The 20200-nt window shown below is 37.5% G+C and overlaps 1 protein-coding gene across 1 annotated transcript in view; it reads right to left on the bottom strand.

The window, feature by feature from the left end:
* Positions 1–20200, bottom strand: part of DGKQ (diacylglycerol kinase theta) — a 111425-nt gene that overhangs the window by 33986 nt on the left and 57239 nt on the right. Inside the window, exons 8-15 of the mRNA XM_075207986.1 lie at positions 8752–8852; positions 8378–8601; positions 6430–6520; positions 6060–6114; positions 3711–3772; positions 3343–3493; positions 2800–2838; positions 1375–1490 (exon numbers count right to left, since the gene is read on the bottom strand). Of these exons, the coding sequence (XP_075064087.1) occupies positions 1375–1490; positions 2800–2838; positions 3343–3493; positions 3711–3772; positions 6060–6114; positions 6430–6520; positions 8378–8601; positions 8752–8852 (839 nt within the window). The remainder of the gene's footprint in view (positions 1–1374; positions 1491–2799; positions 2839–3342; positions 3494–3710; positions 3773–6059; positions 6115–6429; positions 6521–8377; positions 8602–8751; positions 8853–20200) is intronic.

Raw genomic sequence — 20200 nt, 5'->3', positions numbered from 1 at the left:
AAGGATATTGCTGCTAGTAAGATTGCCCCTAAATCAACCACTTATCGGATCATCAAGAAGTAGAGAGGTTCAGTAGTTGTGAAGAAGGCTTCAGGGCGCCCAAGAACGTCCAGCAAGGGCCATTACCCTCTCCTAAAGTTGATTCAGCTGTGGGATCGGGGCACCACCAGAGCAGAGCTTGCTCAGGAATGGCAGCAAGCAAGTGTACATTTGCACAGTGAGGCGAAGACACTTGGAGGATGGCCTGGTGTCAAGAAGGCCAGCAAAGAAGCCACTTCTCTCCAGGAAAACATCAGGGACAGAATGATATTCTGCAAAAAATACAGGGATTGGACTGCTTAGGACTGGGGTAAAGTAATTTTCTCTGATGAATTCCCTTTCAGATTGTTTGAGACATCTAGAAAAACACTTGTCCGGAGAAGGAAAGGTGAGCGTTATCATCAGTCATGTGTCATGCCAACAGTAATGCATCCTGAGACCATTAGTGTGTGGGGTTGCTTCTCAGCCAAGGGAGTCGGCTCACTCACAATTTTGCCTAAGAACACAGCCATGAATAAAGAATGGTACCAAAACATCCTCCAAGAGCAACTTCCCCCAACCATCCAAGAACAGTTTGGTGACGAACAATGCCCTTTCCAGCATGATGAAGCACCTTGTCATAAAGGTGATAACTTAGTGGCTCTGGGATCAAAACATCGAAATTTTGGGACCATGGCCAGGAAACTTCCCAGAACTTAATCCCATTGAGAACTTGTGGTCAATCCTCAAGAGGCAGGTGGACAAACAAAAACCCACAAATTCTGACAAACTCCAAGCATTGATTAGGCAAGAATGGGTGGCCATCAGTCAGTATGTGGTCCAGAAGTTGATGGACAGCACACCAGGGCGAATTGCAGAGATCTTCAAAAAGAAGGGTCAACGCTGCAAATATTGACTCTTTGCATAAACTTAATGTGATTGTCAATAAAAGCCTTTGACACGTATGAAATGCTTGTAATATTTGGCCATGACTGTACACATAGTGACACAACACAGGAGAATGAGATCATTTTGCTATTCAGGTTTGTTTAATGAGAGCTTATTACACACACTACAGGTGAATTCAGTTCCAAATTGAAGAAAATACACTTGTTTGAAATGTAATAATTTCTAACTACTTGTAAAAGGTGCCAATAATTTTGTCCAGACCATTTATTTTCTATGTGGAATAAGCTGCAAGTTATTAAATTTGTCTGTGTTTTGTGTTTCATTCCAGGATGAACCAAAGAAATACATATGTGAATACCAAAATATTTTTTAATTTAAACAATAACACTGCACATTGCACTTTGGTGACTACAGTTTGCTTCTTAAGTAAACACGAACAGCACTTACCATAATATGGGGGATTATAACAGCTGTAATCTGCTTGTTGTTAACAGTGGTGTCTTTTACTAGCATAAATATTCGCTCAGCTTCAGAAAAACAAGAAATTTGCAACACAACAGCACCTGGAAAAGATTTAGATCATTTTAGTCATTTCTAAAAAAGATTATACAAAACTTGAGGAGTACATTTATTCTTTTTACTTGTAGGTACAGCAAATCCTAGCACCAAAAATCCTTAAATCAAAGCATACACACCATTTATAAAGACAATGATACTGTGAATAGCACTCTGATTTGTTTCATAGGGATATCTATTACACTACTGTTTAAAGAAATAACATATACCAAATATTAAAATCATATACCAGACAACCTCATCGTGTTCAATGAAGTCTGTGTAATATCTCTGAAATCTTCACTTACATAGTAAAAGGTTGTTTTTAAAGAGCTGTCTGTCCCTCTAGTTCTAAAATCAGCCAATTGTTGTCTTGTTTTGAGCTACAAAAAGACAAGGGATACAGTCTCTAACCCATAAGGAGGACTCCCTGAATTTTTGGGAGTCCTCCTGAACTCCTGGGAGAGCAGGCAATTCTCCCTGATCCTGGCCGGCTGTGTAAACTAAATGGAGGTGGTGAGGCCTAGTGACGTCATGGACACGTTATCATTGCCCCGCCCCCTATTTTTATTGGTCCAGAGTAGTAATGTCTGTTTTGTTTTGCTAATGACGAGATTCTTCGAGCCCCGCCCCCACACCCCGGACCTCCCGGGAATCATAGTGCCCATGTTGGCAAGTATGCTCTAACCCTTCTCCCTCTCCAAATACATGCTTTCTGCTCTAGTGCTAACAAAACCATCCTTCGACATTAAGTAACCACTGAACCTCTCCGATTCATTCTTATAAAAGTAAAATTAAGCAAAAAGTCGGGTCCAATTCACTTATGAAGAAAATACAGAAAGCATGTCAACATGTGATATGAATTTGAAAAACAACTTTTTGTGATGTTGTGTTTAACATACACTGCAGTCTTTATACATTTCAAGGAAGGAGTATGAAATTATGGATGTACATACAGGCATGTCTATACATGTGGAAAATGATTAGATATGGAAAAATAAATCTAAGATAGAACTGTACACTTTTCCATTTCTCAAAATCCAGGTAAAATGACAGTAAAAAGTAAGAATATTCAAATTCCTGTAAATCTGTGAACATGAAAAGCTGTTCTAAAGTTTTAAATATCACAAAAAAAAAAAAAAAGCGTTCTTTCCTTTTTTTCTTAATAATCCCAGCACTTTACTACTTTCATCATCATCATTCATTTATATAGCGCCACTGATTCCGCAGTGCTGTACAGAGAACTCATTCACATCACTACAAACCATTCTTTGGACCTATACATGGCAACATACTGCCTCATAAAATGAACATTACCTTGGGGAGCGTAGGTTGGAACCACAGTGACCAAATGTTCTGTAAAGAAAACAAAATTTATATGTATATGTGAAAATAACGTAGAACACATATCTATTAGTACCCTTTATTTATGCAGCATTGTGGGTGCGTGATATACATAAACTACATACAATGACATGAAACACAAAGTAAATATGGTCCTGCCCAAATGAGCTACCAGTTGAAGAGACTTGGGGACAAATTGTTACTCTCTGTTTCTGTAATAGCTAGGAGGAATGCAACGTCATGGCGCTATGGATTATTACATTTCCTAATAATTGGAACCTATGGGATATTTCTTAGTGGAGTAGTAAAGTCTGTTTTTTTAGCAAATAATCAAAACTTTCTATTCATGCTTATCTCGAATACACAGCTTAGTTAGCATCACCTTTAAAATCAGATAACTTCATGTCCTGAGCTAAGGTCTTTCAAAACATTTATTAAGGGAAATCCATAATTTCAACTCAGAAATCGAAGACCAACAGAGTTTAAAATTTCATTTAACTGAGAAAATCTGCTCACCCTTTATTGCCAGGCAATCTTTTAAGATATTGGCGTATTCTTCAGCAGAAACCAAAAGGGGTAATCCACTGAGCAAAATCTCTACTTTAATGGTAGATTTTGTGTTTTCTTCCAAGTAAAACCTTGTCTGGTTCATCTGCCGTATAGAAGTCTGAGATAAAAAAAAAAACAAAAAAGCATAAAAAGTTAAATGGGTTGCACAAATATTTGCCAAACAAATTAAAATGAACATTTGTTAGGTCAGAATAATAATTAACAATAAAACAAACAAACAAACAAAACACAACTGCTGATAAATTGTTTTCTCTAGCCATTGTGTGTACTGTAAACAATTAGTTATTAGAAACATGCATCTAGCATGTACTAACCTTCCGTATAGCCTTAAGTCTGTCAAGAATTAAATCTTCAACTGGCAGAACCATTCTCTGCACTATGAAAAGATAGAGATATATTATTAGAATGTTATGCTGTTCAAAAGGCAGACACACAGGAGACTTCCCCAATGTTGTTTGATAAGAGTGTAGAACACGGTTGGGAAACAAGAGGCCCTCCGAGCCTTCACTTGCTGCTTCCTGTTTGATGGTCAGATGTGTTTGTTATAGCTGGTAACATTGTTTAAAATGCCTGCTGCTATGTTATTACAGACAGGTGCCTCTTTCTTTGACTAAATGTATTGTTTTCACTTCTTACTGAGATTAAGGGTAATGTGCGGCCATTTTTAAGGTTAGAGGGTCACAGCTCTGAAGAATTTCAGGTTGCCCATCACTAATGTAGAATAATGAACTAATGTTAGATATGTAACAGATTATTGTTGTTACAATTTGCTCAAAAGAAAACGAGAGGAATTTGAGCATAAATGGTGGGAGAGCCAACACTTAAATGGGATCCGAATAATCACATTCTTAAGGTGCAAATACTTGGCCCGTCAGACACATGGCTGGATCTTTGTCAGATTTTGCTATACATCTGAAAGAACTGACAGAGCATCATTAGTGGTCAACGTCGACTTAATACATAGTAAAGTGCTGTCATTGTTTAATTTAATTCAATATTTGAATTTAGTGTCCATCCAGATCGACAGCTGACCGATCCTGATCAGCTGTTAAGCCGACACATCATATCATGGGAAGGGAAAGTGGAATGAGTGAAAATAAATATCATATCCTAGACTTATTCTTGTTTGAGACCTTTCCTATAAAATGTTCAGTAAAAATTTTCTAAACAGATGATTTCTAGATACATCTGGTTGGAGAAGTGTCCCCAGGTTAGACAGTAAACTGAACACATGAGAGTGGTGTAGCGGTTTTAAACTTAGAAAAATATTTCTACATCGCACAAATTCCTCAATGCGTTATGTGGCATTCTGTTGTAAAAATCATATGTTGGTCAACATTGAAGTGCTTACAAACAGTAGTCTCCCTTCTCTGGCTGGCGAAAAACAGCAAAAACAATATCGTTCAGAAGGACCCACACAATGTCCTTCTCACTACCATTGTGGTTTTCAACATCTAAATGTTTTAAACTTCTCTTGTCCCCTCCCCTGATGGTCCCAAAATATGACTATTCGCGTTTCATTCAGGCCTAGAACCCGAATACTTTCATCTCTGGATAAAAAATACTATATTCTTCATTAACGAGTTTATTATGCTAAAAACCTTCCTGTTATCTGAAGACCTAAAAAACAGGTTCTCTCTGTCTAATCACAGCATCTAATACCTACAACATTTTTACAACTCAGCCTTCTTAGTTAAGAACGAATGCTCTAAAACAACTCTGTTTTCTCAGAGCTTCAATTTAAAACTTTGATGTTCATCGACAAAAACCTATACGAGTGGGACCTAGATAATAAGACGACACATGAGGTGAGATGGGAGCAGAACCCTGTGAAGCCAAAAGTTCTATTTGCATTAAAAGAAAATGCTCACAAATTATACTTTTAATGATGCATGGTCCAAGCTAGACTGCACACTATCAATCCCCTCACTACAATCCAGTGTTAGACAATATGCACTCAGGAGGGATCCCTGCTCAATGTTGTGTCCTAAGAAACCAGCTCAGAAGATCAGCAGCTGGTAGCGGATGATACTAAAATTACATTCCCTTATGAACAATTCTATATAGTTACCTCATATTATTCCAAACCCCAATAAAGGTAACAACTAAACTTATCAGACACATGATACATGCAGAAAATTGTCAAACTAGAACCATCTGAAAAAACCTGATGCCTCCCCCATGCATGGCATGTATACTTCATGAAATACATAGCATGTATCCTTTGGAACGCCACAGAGCTATTCCACGCTGCTTTGCTCCCCTGGATAATGCACTTAAATGTAGCTGAGCCACTGGATAGTTGACTGAGAGATGACCTTTGAAAACTGTAAGCATTTCTGTAGAGGGCCATGGGGGTGCTAGAGAGATGCCGGCTGATTTTGAACTTGCCAACCCATCCCTTTAACTAATGTCAACCCCCTCCCCCCCAAAAAAAAACAAAACAAAGAAACCCTTCCATGACCTACCTAAATGTCTTTTAGCTTCATGCTAAAAATCTTGCAATGCCAAGATTTTGTGGTCCTTTAAAGATACCATTTATTGCACCAGGATCCTGCACTGTGCTTTACAAATGTTAATAAAACAAGATTGATTTTACTGATGAAGGGGTAATAGGGCACTGATCGTAAGCTTCCAATCTATATACGTATTACAAATCTTACCTTGCTTGCTACCCATGAGGACTTCCACTAGCCTGAAAGCCACCAGATTTTCCTTCTATAAAACAAGGAACAATATCTGTATAAACACTCTGAAAGTATGTATTTTGATTGCTTAAACAAATAAAAGCCTTTAAGCTGCTCAACTCTCTTTCTCCCAATGGCCAAAAAAGACGAGGTCGAACGAAGCTAGAAAATTCCATGATGTCTGCTGCCCACTTCTCACGCCTCCTCATTTTGTTCAGAGAGGCAGCATGTTGTCCACTTGAATGAGCATGATCAGCAAGTTGGGATATTCTACCAAATACTACATTTTCATCACTGAGTGAAATTATCCTTTAAAAGTAAATGATGTAAGGGGGAAAAGAGTTACCAGACGTCTGAGCTGTAGTAGAACTTCTCGAATGATGTCCTGCACTGTGGTCTCACGAGTTACTGGAATGGAGATGTAAGCCACACCCACTCTAGGAATACAAAATGTTAAGAATAAAAGTAAGTTAAACGTAGATTTTACGTATAGTACGTATAGTTTTGTTGTAAACTGTTGTCATAATACCTTAAAGTTTAGAACAAGCTAGGGCGGATAGTGACTGTTTCTATGTCATTGTTCACATGGAAGCTGCTTATTCAGTCAGGAAATTGTGTTTTACTGGGGCAACAAATAGCAAAAGAGGAACAGAGATAGGTTTCCAGTTGGATTAACAGGATAAAATGGGCTCAGTGAGCAGAGGGCCCACTTGATTAGTACCTGAAGGTGTTTTATTTGTGCTTTGTGAAATCAGCAATGAGGTTATTATTAGTGGATGTCGTCAGCATAAGTATGGATGGCCACTAAAACTAAACTACAATTTGGCAGCAAATAACATTAAAATTGCACAGAATTTTGCACACATGCAGTTTAGTAAATGTTCATTTGTGCAGCATTCATATTATAGACAGTTGAGACACATTCATATCTTTTTGTAACCCAAAAATCTCAAACAGTATTCCACACCACAGTAAATTAAGCAGAAATCAAAATGTTCACAGATTGGAATGTAACCAATTTTTTTTCTCAATATATTTGTAAAACCACAAAAATAATGTCATTCACAGGTACCACATCCTCTTTGAAATGGCCTATTTATATAATGACAAATGTCAAGCAACTTCCTGTTTTTAAGTAATAACTAGCTACCAGAGGCAGCCTATGCTCAAATACAAAAATGTCAAGTGCATATAATGTATGAAAAGTCAAATGCACAGGAAGTAACATGAAAACTAAACTAAAATGAAGCAGTATATATAAAAGCAAATTATAAATAAAATAATATTTAAAGCTGACAGAACACACAAGTCAGAATGGTACTCCATTAATTAACGGTCCGTATTCCAAACAAACGGTGGCAGTCAGCTTCCCACTATTGCCAGTTATATAACAATGTTTGATTCCAATTATGTGGACATGAATCAAAAAGTGGTTTCCTATCTCTTTGCAAAAAGGATATTTCCGCCATGTGTACATTTCAAATGTAATACCTCTAATACCTCAACCATACCTTTATTGTAGTCCTTGCTAATCAAATATTTGCCCCATGAATAGCAAATGGAGGATCCCGCCCCTTTTTCCCCCTGCCCAATGGGAAGCAGAGAGTTGGCTCAAGCTGCAGCTCTTGGTACTGGAGGATGTAGGCCGCACATAACTCTACAATAGAGCTCTATATTAATTTTTCCATAAAGCTTCATTTAACAGCTATGGATTCCTTTGCAGTATGTTATATATGCATTGAAAGCTTGCACTGACTCTCTGCTTCATGTGTTGGGTGGTTCTTCTGAGAGGAAGGACCATGCCCAATTTGCTACAGGTTGGAGGCATATTTCATTAATATACTATAGGTGCAGTTGTCTTTAAAACAGGCAAGATTGATAATTAATCTAACACATGGAGGGGGTTAAATTAACTGAGAAGTGCACCGGAGCCTCTTGCAATATGTGCTTCTGCACACACTTCCGGTTGTAACGGTACAGGAATATCTGCTCATCTTTGCCGACGCCGTATAAATGAGCATATATTTCAGGCTGAATATCATCGGAAATATCATGTGAGGCTCTGGTGGAACTTTGCTTGGAATTGAAACTGCATTAGTTTCAATGATCTCTTCTGACCACTAAAAATTTCCATTAACTTTACTATAGTAGAAATAATATTATAGCAATTAAAAATGAAATTGTATTCACCCATTATCTTTTTTCAGCATAAACCAAACCTGCTGGTTAATAGCTGAAATTGAGCCATATACAGAATAAATTTAGCGTCTGCATGTAAAAGTAAAACAACCTACTTCATCCAGCCGAGATAGACTTTAATGACTTCTCGCTCCTTTGGTTTTGCCCGGATTATCCAAGCTTCAGGTGTGGCTTCTTTGAACACTGAACTGACTTTGCTATCATCGGTGGCACCATTTCTGTTAATGATGTCATCAGAGACCAATGTCTGCTGAGTCAGTGTCTGAAGTTCATAGTCCTGTGGGTCATCAGGAATGTAGAATGCCCTCAAGGCAGCCTCCTGTAACACAGGAACAGAAATAGTAGTATTCACTCCCATTCAATCAAGCATTTAACTACTTAATTACTCCAATAACGGTGACACACTTCACAGACGGTCTATTCGTTGATGTAATAGTTATAGGACAACTAACTAAACACTATGTCTTACCACTACTTCTTCACTCTTTGCAATTCTTGGAACGGATATAATACGAGGCTGATTCCGCTTCACTGCATCATGACCGTCGTAAATCTTTAAACTCTGTTTGCCTAGAAGAAAAATACATTACATTACAAAAACGATTAATTTTGTAATTCAACAAATACAAGTTTTGTGGATTGCCAAACTTGGAAATATATTGACAAATTGATACAAAAAAAAAATACTGATAGTGATCATTTACTCACACATTATTTTAAAAGGAACAAAAAAGTGGAAGTACTATTAAATTTCCAGAGGACAAAAGTTATTATCATGATCTTGTATTTATAAGGGACCACGAAGCTCTAGCAGCACCGCACATAGGGGGTGAGAACATACAAAAATATATACACACACTTTATAATGTAAATAAATATAAGTAAGATGTGTGTAACATAGCTGTCAAAATTTATAAGTATTTTACAATGGGAAAGTGATGCTGTATTTAAGCTCTACAATCCTTACGCCAGGTTTAGAGTTTGATAATATTGTACTTTATTGCATTTTAAAATACTCCTTTTCAATAATTATTAAATCATGGAGCCTGATTCATTAAGCCACGCAAAACGAACATTTATTGTCAGAAGTGCCAAACATGAACATGAATTTTTTACGCCAAAAAGTGAAACACAAAATACACCACATAAAGGAACTTGTGGTCCTAATGAATCAGGCCAACAATGTCTGGAAATTAAGATAAATGGTAAAAATGTAATTTAACGTGTATAAACTGAGTAATTTTATTGTGCAGCTAATGAAAGCACATCTTTAAAACCTGGGTCTGTCTCTGGAAATCAGAGACAGTTGGCCACTATTTTTTTTACATGTAATCTTCTAAGAAAGGTGCAGGAAACCTGTGTTAATGCTCCAGCTATTGTGAAACTACAAGTACTAACACTTCCGTCTAGCTTTTGGCTGACATTGTAGAGCCTGTGATTGGCAAGGCATGCAATGACTCCAGTACATAAGAAAGCTACCACAGGTTGACTGACTAAGTGCTCTCTGTCTAAGTGATCCACACACTATGTGCTTGTAAAAGGAGAGGAAAAAAAAATATACATGAAAAATGTATGTTTTCATTAAAGTACCTATTTTGTTGAACTCAACCATTATACCCTTCTTAAGGTGAACATATTCAAAACCATTGCTGTAGTGTAAATTACGTTTAATCTGAAAGTGTCAGAAAGGTATCATATTCACCGATATCTATTTTTTTTTCTTACCAACGTGCAAAAATATTACCACATTTTTTACTGTATCTCATCATATCATGTATGATACAGTGTAAATAGACTTTTGAGGGCCACTCACATATCTCCCAACTGTACATGTTAAAAATGGCTACAGCTTCATCGTATGTGTTGTGGACATGAGGTTAATCGCATGTCCACCATTATTTTGCTTGATGAGGAGTTTATAGTTATTTTATGTTGTTTCTTTATTTTTAAGGTTTTATCATCAGTGTAGCATTCTGAATGATTATTAGCTATATTTGCCTAATCTCCCAGAATGACTGGGAGGCCCTGGAAATTCATGGAGTCTCCCAGACTCCCGAAACAGCATGCAACCTCCCGCAAGCCGGGGCGAATTTGGGTTTAATGACGCAATTCACACTGTAAGGCCCTTTCCCACATTGCTGAAATTGCGACAGGTGGTGAGGTTACAAAGGCACAAGAGCGTCACAACTCCCAGATCCACACTTACCAGATAACTTCTCCTCCGACAAGTAGGTTATTACTGCACATAATTAACATTGTGCTCCTATTATAGAAACATTAAAATAAAATGTAAGGTCCCCTATGTCATATATTCAACTTCTTTTCTGATTGGTGTTTGATATATTACCTTTAATCTTATATGAACAATATATGTATAAATTCATAACATCCATTAATCATATCATAACTAACATGCCAAAGAGGATGTATTTAAAATAAATCATACATGTGTATTTATAATCAGCAATTGTGAAGTAAAAGGAGATTGACAAAAAGGTAAGTAAATGCATTCCTTATACATCTCATAAGGAGATCAGGCTGTTTGCCACATACCCTGGCTACACCTGTTTCCCAATGTTATCTGTCTAGCAATGTTCTGTGGAAAGTCATTTCTGCTTTCCTAGGCCAATTTTCCCAACAGTTTTGTTTACACGACAACTGCCGACTCATCTACCATGTTATTAATTTCTGGCACATTAACTTCAAAATGCTGTAGTAGATAACAATTGAATTGTGGAACATATGACGACATTTAAAATCCAAGGCAAGCTACTTAATTTCATTTTAAATAGTGATTGTGTATTATCCATGTTGTATCTTTATAACTTCTTTAGACATTTCCCTATAAAATTGCAATTCTTGAATCTATTCAACCTGGAAATGCAGTTTCCTTTCCTAAATAATTTTAGGAATTGCTCTGGTGAAGGAACATTTAAACACATATGGTGAGAAAATCTTAAAATTATAGTTTGTTGAAGGTAACTACAGTGGAAGCTGTTTTGGAGAAAGCAGTATGGTTTGGGACTCAAGCTTGGTCTATTATGCTGCAAAATTCTTGACAGCATCAAAATATTAAAATGCACGAATCCAAGTCCAAATGAGCAGAAATACAGATTTATTTAGCATTTCAGTGGCAACATGATACTATATCATGGCCTACATAATTACAGTGAGCAGAATGTATGAATGATGAATTGTATCAATCCCTAATGAAATCATGACTAAATTAGTATGGGGACATGGATGGCTAGCACATATGGCATATATTTAACGAGTAAACCTAATATTAGGAGGTTAACATCATGAGGTTTACCTAAAAACAATCCAAATATTTTTAAAGTATGTATGAGACCCATGTTGCACTGCTAGATAAAGTGCATTTCTATGTGTAGGACAAGTAATATAATGAAAAGCTTCACACACAAAATAATGGGGACATGATATGAAGAGAGTTAATACATACAAGAAGGACATAAGACCATATTTTATATTATTATTAATTATATATATATAAATATATATACACATACACACATACATATACAGTATATATTTACAGGGTTTCGTTTTTAAAACATATATGTGTGAACGGTGTGTACATGCAATGTGTACCTATAATATCAAGAGTGTGTGTATAATGCTTGGATTTATGGTTCCACAACAGATATTATAAAAAGCAGAGCAACACAGGCACTTTTATAGAGGAGTGTAGGTTTAAAACAGCATGTTGCAAAAATTACATCTCAAAAAATAGTTGACGTTAAACCTTGTCTCAATGATCGTTTTAGTCCCAGATGGACTTTCATCAGGGGAACAAGACTGTGTCACAGCAGTATAACACACATAAATGGTGCTGAAACCAAAGAGTTAATTATCCACCAGAGAAACAGCTGGTAAATGAAAATCCGAAATGCATGTTTTTACGCCGCCATTGTACTCTCAAAATGATGTCAGGCCTAATTAAAAGGAATTCCCACATATAATGCTATGTGAAACAACAATTTCAAACAGCGATGTACATCACCACAGGAATCAAATGAAAAATAGCAGTAGATAGAAAAGAGTTACTCTGTCATGGAGCCCATAGAGTTATGGACGCCCTATATAAGCCTGTGAATCTGAACAGAAACAGGCACATAAATAGTACAGAATAATATTTGATAATAAAGGAAAAAGGTGAGAAAAAGTGGACAGAAGTAGAGAAATCAGCAAGGTTATTGCAGGACATAAATGATGAGTTTGCTTCCACAGTTCAGTCTATACATGCATACTTGGTGCCTGTGTTGGGGAGAGTAAAGAATTTTCCTGTTACTAGTTGTTTGCTATTGACACTTCCAGAACAGTGATGAATGAGTGGATTGCTGCTCAGCCAAATGGCGGAGTCTCCTAGTACATATACAATCAGCTTTGTACCAGTAATTCTCTCCTATTCTGTATCCTTTTTATTCAAAGCATGGTGGAGATTTAGCAATGGCTGCTGTGATACTAACGTAGTGTGTTCACCTGATGAAAGTCTATTTGGTACTGAAATGGTTGTTGGGACATGGTGTAACATTCTTAGAGAAGATATTCTTGCAACATGTTCGATTAAACCTATACTCTTCTACAAAGACACTAGTGCTGGTCTGGTTTAGAGCCAAAACAAGGGGGTCAGCGCACATCTCTAATATATATCTATCCCTATCCTATATAATCATCTCAAAATATATTTGACGCTGGTCGCCACGATGTCTGGCTGCGCACATTACCGCTTTTTATAGTAAAGAATCTCAGCTAGGGTATATGTGTGTGGTATGATAAACTGGTGTTTGGCTGTACAATATCTAATGTTTCAGGCAACTATATGCTGGTCATTGTGAATTGATATCCATACAATAAAAACTACACCACTACATACCTCACAATAGCAACAGGGGCTAGGTGTTTAAGGGCAAGTCCGCAATAAAATGGGGACATAGCTGAGCAAGTATTTTAAAAAGACTGTATACATACAAAGAAACAGACTCGCAAACAAACACACAATTTACAAGGCCAGACAGCTACCTTTACATTCGTTTAATTCTTCCAGTTTTAAATATGAGAAACCACATATTGCAGTTTTACTGGTATTTTTGAATGACAACTCTCATTAAACGCTCCTGAACTATTAGATTCTGCATGGAGCATAATGAAAGGTTGTGCAAATATCTCTATTCAAGGCTATGACAAGCAATTTAAATGGAGTCAGGTGTTTAACCTCTGAAATGGCATGGGGTCTGCACAAGGACAAGTCTTAAGCACTTAATATTCAGCATATAGACAGAAAGTTGACAAGTGTTGGTAAGTGCTCATACAGAAGCTTTTACCATGTATAAATAATTCATGTAAAAAGGCCCCGTTTCTTCAATGGACACTTGTACAGAAAGAAGAAACCTACAATGGAAAATCATTTTAAAGGGTTCCAGAGTGCAAAGCCCTCTTCCTGTCACTTGTGATAAAGCCAAGAACAATTTAAAAATACATAGCATGTATAGCATTCAGTAGAATTCAGAAGTGGAAGTGCTCTTGTTTCCTTGGAGAATCCCCAGTGTTGATGATCTACACTAGGAGAAAAAAAAATTTGGGAACCAAAAGGCTCTATTCGCTTTGTCAGCACTATCGCAGCTGTAAAATTCCAGGTTAGTAGGAGGCTCGAAATCTCTGGGTTTGGAATCTGCTGCCTGGTTTTCCATCACACAACTACTTATTTTTTCCCTTAATTTTAGGTTATTAAGCTACTAAATATGTTATCCAACCGATACTAGTCAATTATAGGGGCTCTACTCTATCATGCCTACCAAAACAGTAGTTTCCACAATCCTATCAGCTCAAATCAGTGAATAGCAGCCAGATATTTCAGCTTTGTGATTCACATTACAGGTGCCTATAAAGGCACCACTAACTAACTTTAACTGACTGAGTAGCTCCACAGCCAATTCAAACCTTGTCTCAAAACTCCTTTATGACCAACATAATTCATTCACTGCACTGAGCCAAGCAGCAGATTTGAATCTCTGCGATTCACAGTATAGGCTATTGTAACTGTCCAGTAATGAATAAGGTGTTCACAAGTCAGCTGCTATCAAATCTCCCACTATCAGACTCAATCACAGTTTTTAGCTTTGAGATCCAGTTAGTCAATGGTGGCCATATTGAAATGCGGATCACATAGCTGATATTGTTGAATTGATCAAGAAAGCGGAGATCAAGCAGAGATGTTTAGTTTGTGCCCATATAGGTACTTCTAATACTTACCACATAGCTGAAAGCTCCTGCTGCCTGGCTTGGTAGATTAGAAAAAAAGCCTGTATGGAGCCAAGTTGTAGAATCATCTGTTTAGGCAGAACTAAGTGGTGGTGCTTGAATAGTTAACAAGTACCCTCTAACCGCTCCTACCCTCAAAAAAAAGTTATTTAATGCTTTTATGGTCACCTAATCAGGCACCGACATTCAACAGACAACCATCGTCATCACCATTTATCATCATCACCATTTATTTATATAGTGCAGCTGATTCCGCAGCGCTGTACAGAGAACTCATTCACATCAGTCCCCGCCCCATTGGAGCTTACAGTCTAAATTCCCTAACACACACACACACAGAGACAGACAGACAGACAGACAGAGAGACAGAGAGACAGAGAGACAGAGAGACAGAGAGACAGAGAGACAGAGAGACAGAGAGACAGAGAGACAGAGAGACAGAGAGACAGAGAGACAGAGAGACACAGAGACACAGAGACACAAGGGTCAATTTGGATAGCAGCCAATTAACCTACTAGTATGTTTTTGGAGTGTGGGAGGAAACCGGAGCACCTGGAGGAAACTCACGCAAACACGGGAAGAACATACAAACTTCACACAGATAAGGCCATGGTCGGGAATCTAACTCATGATCCCAGTGCTGTGAGGCAGATGTGCTAACCACTTAGCCACCGTGCTGCCCATGGGTTAAAAGAATTCTATTTGAAAAGGGAAAAGAATACTAGAGCAAAAAGTGTGAGATGGGCTTAGAATTTAAGCAACAAAATAGATCTGGTCATTTAAGAGTTAAAGAAAAAATGGCAAGTTACATTATTATATGCTTTGTAAAATTGCAGTGTATTTCAATTAAATATATCATCTTCTTTCACACAATACTGTAATTTAATATAGCTTTACATAGAGAGATTAAACTGCAAAGCAATGACAAAAAGTGGAAACAGAATATAAAAACACAGATGAATAATGTAACAAGTATCATTATTCAGAGGTATCAACAATTTTAGCAGTGCTGTGCCATCTGAAATGGCATCAACGTACAAATAGAAATAGATTAAAAAGAGGCTTTGAATTAGAGCTTATAATCTAAAGGGAAAAAGGAGCAGTACAAGCAAGGTAAATATTACAGTTTTATATTAACTATCATAATTTCATAATTCAACTCTTTGGAATGCCCAAAAGTATTTAAAAGACAGCATTCCCATGCTACATTCAGCCAGTAATACAATATGAGAATGTAAGTGATGTATAGACAGTTAGCTGTACCAGTCTTTTCTCCAAGGATATAAATAGAAGCCATTTCTTGCAGGAAAATTTACTATGCTTAAAAGGATTTCCGGGCACACAAAGAAGGTGGGGTGTGCTAGGAAACTAATCCAAGGTCTACTATACAGTGTAGTTAGTGCCTTTCCTGTGTCTGACTATTTTCAAATGACCAAGTTTCCTTCCAGTTTTGATGCACATTTATAGGCACACCGACTTATAATAATTGTAGCTATGTTTTTGCTTTGGGGTTCTTACATCTTGATTTTTACTGGAAATGTAGGAAATCCTGTCCTACTTTTGATTTTGTATTTTGAAAAGACCCACGACGAATTTGGTAAAAGCAAAGCATTTAACAAGGTTAATTGTTAGTATCAGTAATCTAAAGGATAAAAGCATTGCTTTTGCTTGACACCATATATTTTATATCTGTGTTCGGTTGACTAAAACTTTGTTTTTATTGCTATAGTTTTGGTAAAGAGATTCAGCTACTTGCCCAAACTTTCAATGACCACTTTCACCTAGAACAGTGTTTCCTAACCCTAGTCCTCAAGTACCCCCAACATTGCAGGTTTTCCATATCTGTCTGCTGGAGCACAGGTGTAGTCATTACTGACTGACACATTGTAACAGATCCACAGGTGGTATAATTATATCACTGGTCACCTGGAAAACCTGCACTGTTAGGGGTACATGAGGACTAGGGTTGGGAAACACGGAGCTAGAAGATTCTCTGTTTGGGGTATGCTGTAAAAGGTTGGTGTAACATGGGCACTTTAAACAGTAGAAAATGCACAGTGTTTATAAGCAGTCGATTGCTCCCAGAGTGAAAGGTTTAAGAAAAAGGGTGATGCTCTTCTCCTGTCACATGGAAAATTAAGATCAGAGAACGTTGCATATAGCTTAATGACCAGGGTTTCCCAAACCCAGTCCTCAGGGCTCCCCAACAGTGCAGGTTTTCCGGATCACATGTGACATAATTAGGACCACCTGTCGATCTGTTACAATGTGTCAGTCAGTAATGAATACACCTGTGCTCCAGCAAGGAGATATGGAAATCCTGCACTGTTAGGGAGCCCTGAGGACTGGGTTTGGGAAACCCTGGCTTAATCCATTTGTGTGAAAAAGGGGAGGAGCAATCCCTCTTCACTATAAACGGTCACCAGAGGAGTCCATGCATTTTTCTAGATGAAAATGTGCTAGTGTTTAAACTGCTATTGTAGCAACAAACAGAGACTTCTCTGTTTTCATTTGTTTGTTGGGATTTTCAGGTGGCTTGGAGCTGTGTGGCAGACGTGGTTTGTGATTTATGATGTGCACTGTGTTTATATTTCTTTTTATACACATATATATAAGGAAAGAGTGTATCATAGGTTCTGCAAGTTTTTCCGTATATATTATACCCTAAACTGATAGGTAGAGGCATTTATATGTTGAAAACTTTCATATATCCACATATACTTATATTCTGCCTACTACATATTGTGTTCTTTTCTCTTTTAACACGATCAGTGCTGGAAAGTTCCCAAAAAAAGTTTATGAAAACCTGTAGGACCTTGCATTATAAATCGGGACAAAATCTGATTACGCCTAGTATAATTACTGGAGCAAAATGTATTTTGAGACAGCCTGTGCCCTTGAAGGAAACAAGCCCTACATTAACCTTTACTAAGTAGTGCTGCTGCCATCTACCAGTATAGGATTGTACTCATAAGTAGCAATCTTATTTGGGATCTGATCGAGTAATAAAACTGAAATCTCTCCAGTGGACTGCATCATCAGTGTCCTGTTGTTCTCCTGTTTAAAGGTCTAGAAACGTGCATTTGTTTTCCTGCAGTGGTTCTTGACTTCTCAGTTATGTAAACGGATGCAGTAATAATACGCCATCTCATAAATCATGTTAAATTACAGGGTATTTCCCACAATTTGATTAATATGTGGCTATTGGCTTTCAAATGGCAATCCAGTCATACCTGTTTTCTTCTTACACCATCACCCTACCTAGTACATTTAGCACCATACAAGGAGCACTGCCAGTCAATTAGTGTGCCAAGAATATAACAAGCCACTGCCAGATGACACTGGTTCACAATGCTATTTCACCAATTAAGGCTTCTCAGTAGTTGAAAATGAAATGAATGAATAAGACATGTCTGTAGTTGATCCCTGTAGCATAGCAAAGCCTTGAGGAAATCAAAGCACGCAACAGACAAATTACAAGTATACAACTAATGCCATATTTACTACCAACAGTTCTTTAATTTCACATTTCTAAAAGTAGTAGTAGGTAAGAGTGTAAGAAAAGCCACTAGCACTTTCATGTTTAAATGTAGGTGGCAGTAAATATATTTGGTCTCTTTAAGAATACAGAGTAAATATCAATCTGGAAAGTGCAATTTTGCACCCTGGCGAAACCATGCTGCACAGCACAAGGCCAAATGTAAAAATGTGCAGACATTTAGAGTTGGGAGAAGGCGCACGTCCTAGCTCAACTCTAAATAGCAGTGTATAAATAAAGCTATCCAGTATGAGTGCTACATGCATAGCCACGCCCCCCATTACGGATCAGATGCATACACTATTTATGACCCCTAAAGAGAGGCATCCCGGAGGAGGGAAAGGGCATTACAAATTAGGAGAAGTACAGATAAGGTGTGTTCAGGTAAATGACCCGATTCAGACCTGATCACAGGAATACATACACCGTATCATTTGTGGATGCTCAACCTCAGGTATAAATACTAATGAGGATGATGGGCAACACTAATTGTCCGTTTCTGATTGGCTGGTTGTAGATTAACCCCTCACGCTGCTAGTGCAAACACACGATGCTGAAAGGCAACCACAGCTAGTCGCTGATGATTGTATAATTAACTCACCATATGATTCATTCATTGCTTGCAGCCGCTTAACAAAATGAAGCAGTTGCTTCCTTGCGCGTTTCTTATTTGAATAAGATAAAAAAAAAGAAAAGTGACTGGTTCCTTGATCAAAAAGGTTATCTTTCTATCATACTAAAATACGAGGGCGCTTTAACAACATAAAATACCATAATAATTGTACACATACTAATAATGAAGTGTTAATTTCCAATAAGGCTCTGCAAATGGGCATAAACACGCAATTTTTATGCTTGTCGCAAGTCTGGAGTCTATGCTACCGATTTAAAGCTGGATGCATTTTGAAATGGGCAAAATACATGCTTTTTCCATCCAACTCTGAATCAGGTCCAATATGTATAGCCTGAACTTATATACCCACATAAAGCACATTATAATTCCTAATTAAGATGGTTGCAAAATTCTCTAGGATTATTTGTTCACATATTATCTGGGCAGAGATTTTAATTTTTTGCAACATTCTGATAGATCCAACCCATGAGAGGGTCCCCTCCTCTTTACAGACTGATCCCCCAAATAGGGGGATCCTTCTCACTAGCTCTCTTCGCTCTGCTTCTGGGCATCCTAGTCAACACCAGTACAACAAATTCTAATATTTGTGTTGTTGTACTCTGGGAGAGGAAATATAAGGTTAGGCTTTTTTCGACAATTTACTTCTATGTCTGACTAGACTATTAACTTGTCTACCTAATTTGTCAAATTAGAAATTGAGAAACTGTCCAGATTGAAGGTAAACACTGATAAATGAAAAAAAAAAAACTTAACTGAGCTTCTTGCTAAGAGAACCCTATGGGGGTAAGTCACATGCTTGCACTTCCAATTAATAGGGCAGAGGAATCTCCACACATTTTTGCTTGCACCTCCCTGATGTTTGAGCCAAAATGAGCAGAGATTTGCGGCTGGATAAAGCTGTGGATTCTCTGGCTGAACTTCACTTGGGATTGAATAGGCCCCATGTATATTAGTTTGGCATTATTCTTGTACCTAATCTTGATACACTCTACAATCGGGGAGGTTATTTTTCTCCTCTTCATGAGGATCTGTTATAGTACACACTGATCTAAAATGACGGCTCTTCTTAAAGTTACTAGTGTGACTTTATAGAAAACAATCTATTTTTTAGTAATGGGCGACATTATTATGTACTCCTACTCAGGTCTTAACACATCATATCGTATGACTGCAAAGCTTCACCTAACCATAGATTTTAATTAATTAATGTACGATGTAAACAGCTCTTTCGCTATTTAATCTATCCATGGCTGCCAAATCCAACCACTCACTGCCAGCACAGATATTATGAAACCACCCTGAGTTTATAGTCTGTATGTTAAACTGTTTTCCAAGATCTATGCCCACAACATAACCTAGAACACTGGAGAGTAGAAAAATAAGAAAGTCAGTTGCATAACCACACACCAGCTGCATTGAAAAGGTTGATACGGGAAATTTACAGACATGTAATGTAATAACACT

The sequence above is a fragment of the Mixophyes fleayi genome, chromosome 1 (genome assembly GCF_038048845.1).
Source record: "Mixophyes fleayi isolate aMixFle1 chromosome 1, aMixFle1.hap1, whole genome shotgun sequence".
NCBI lineage: Eukaryota > Metazoa > Chordata > Amphibia > Anura > Limnodynastidae > Mixophyes > Mixophyes fleayi.
This window is presented reverse-complemented; position numbering and strand designations above follow the sequence as displayed.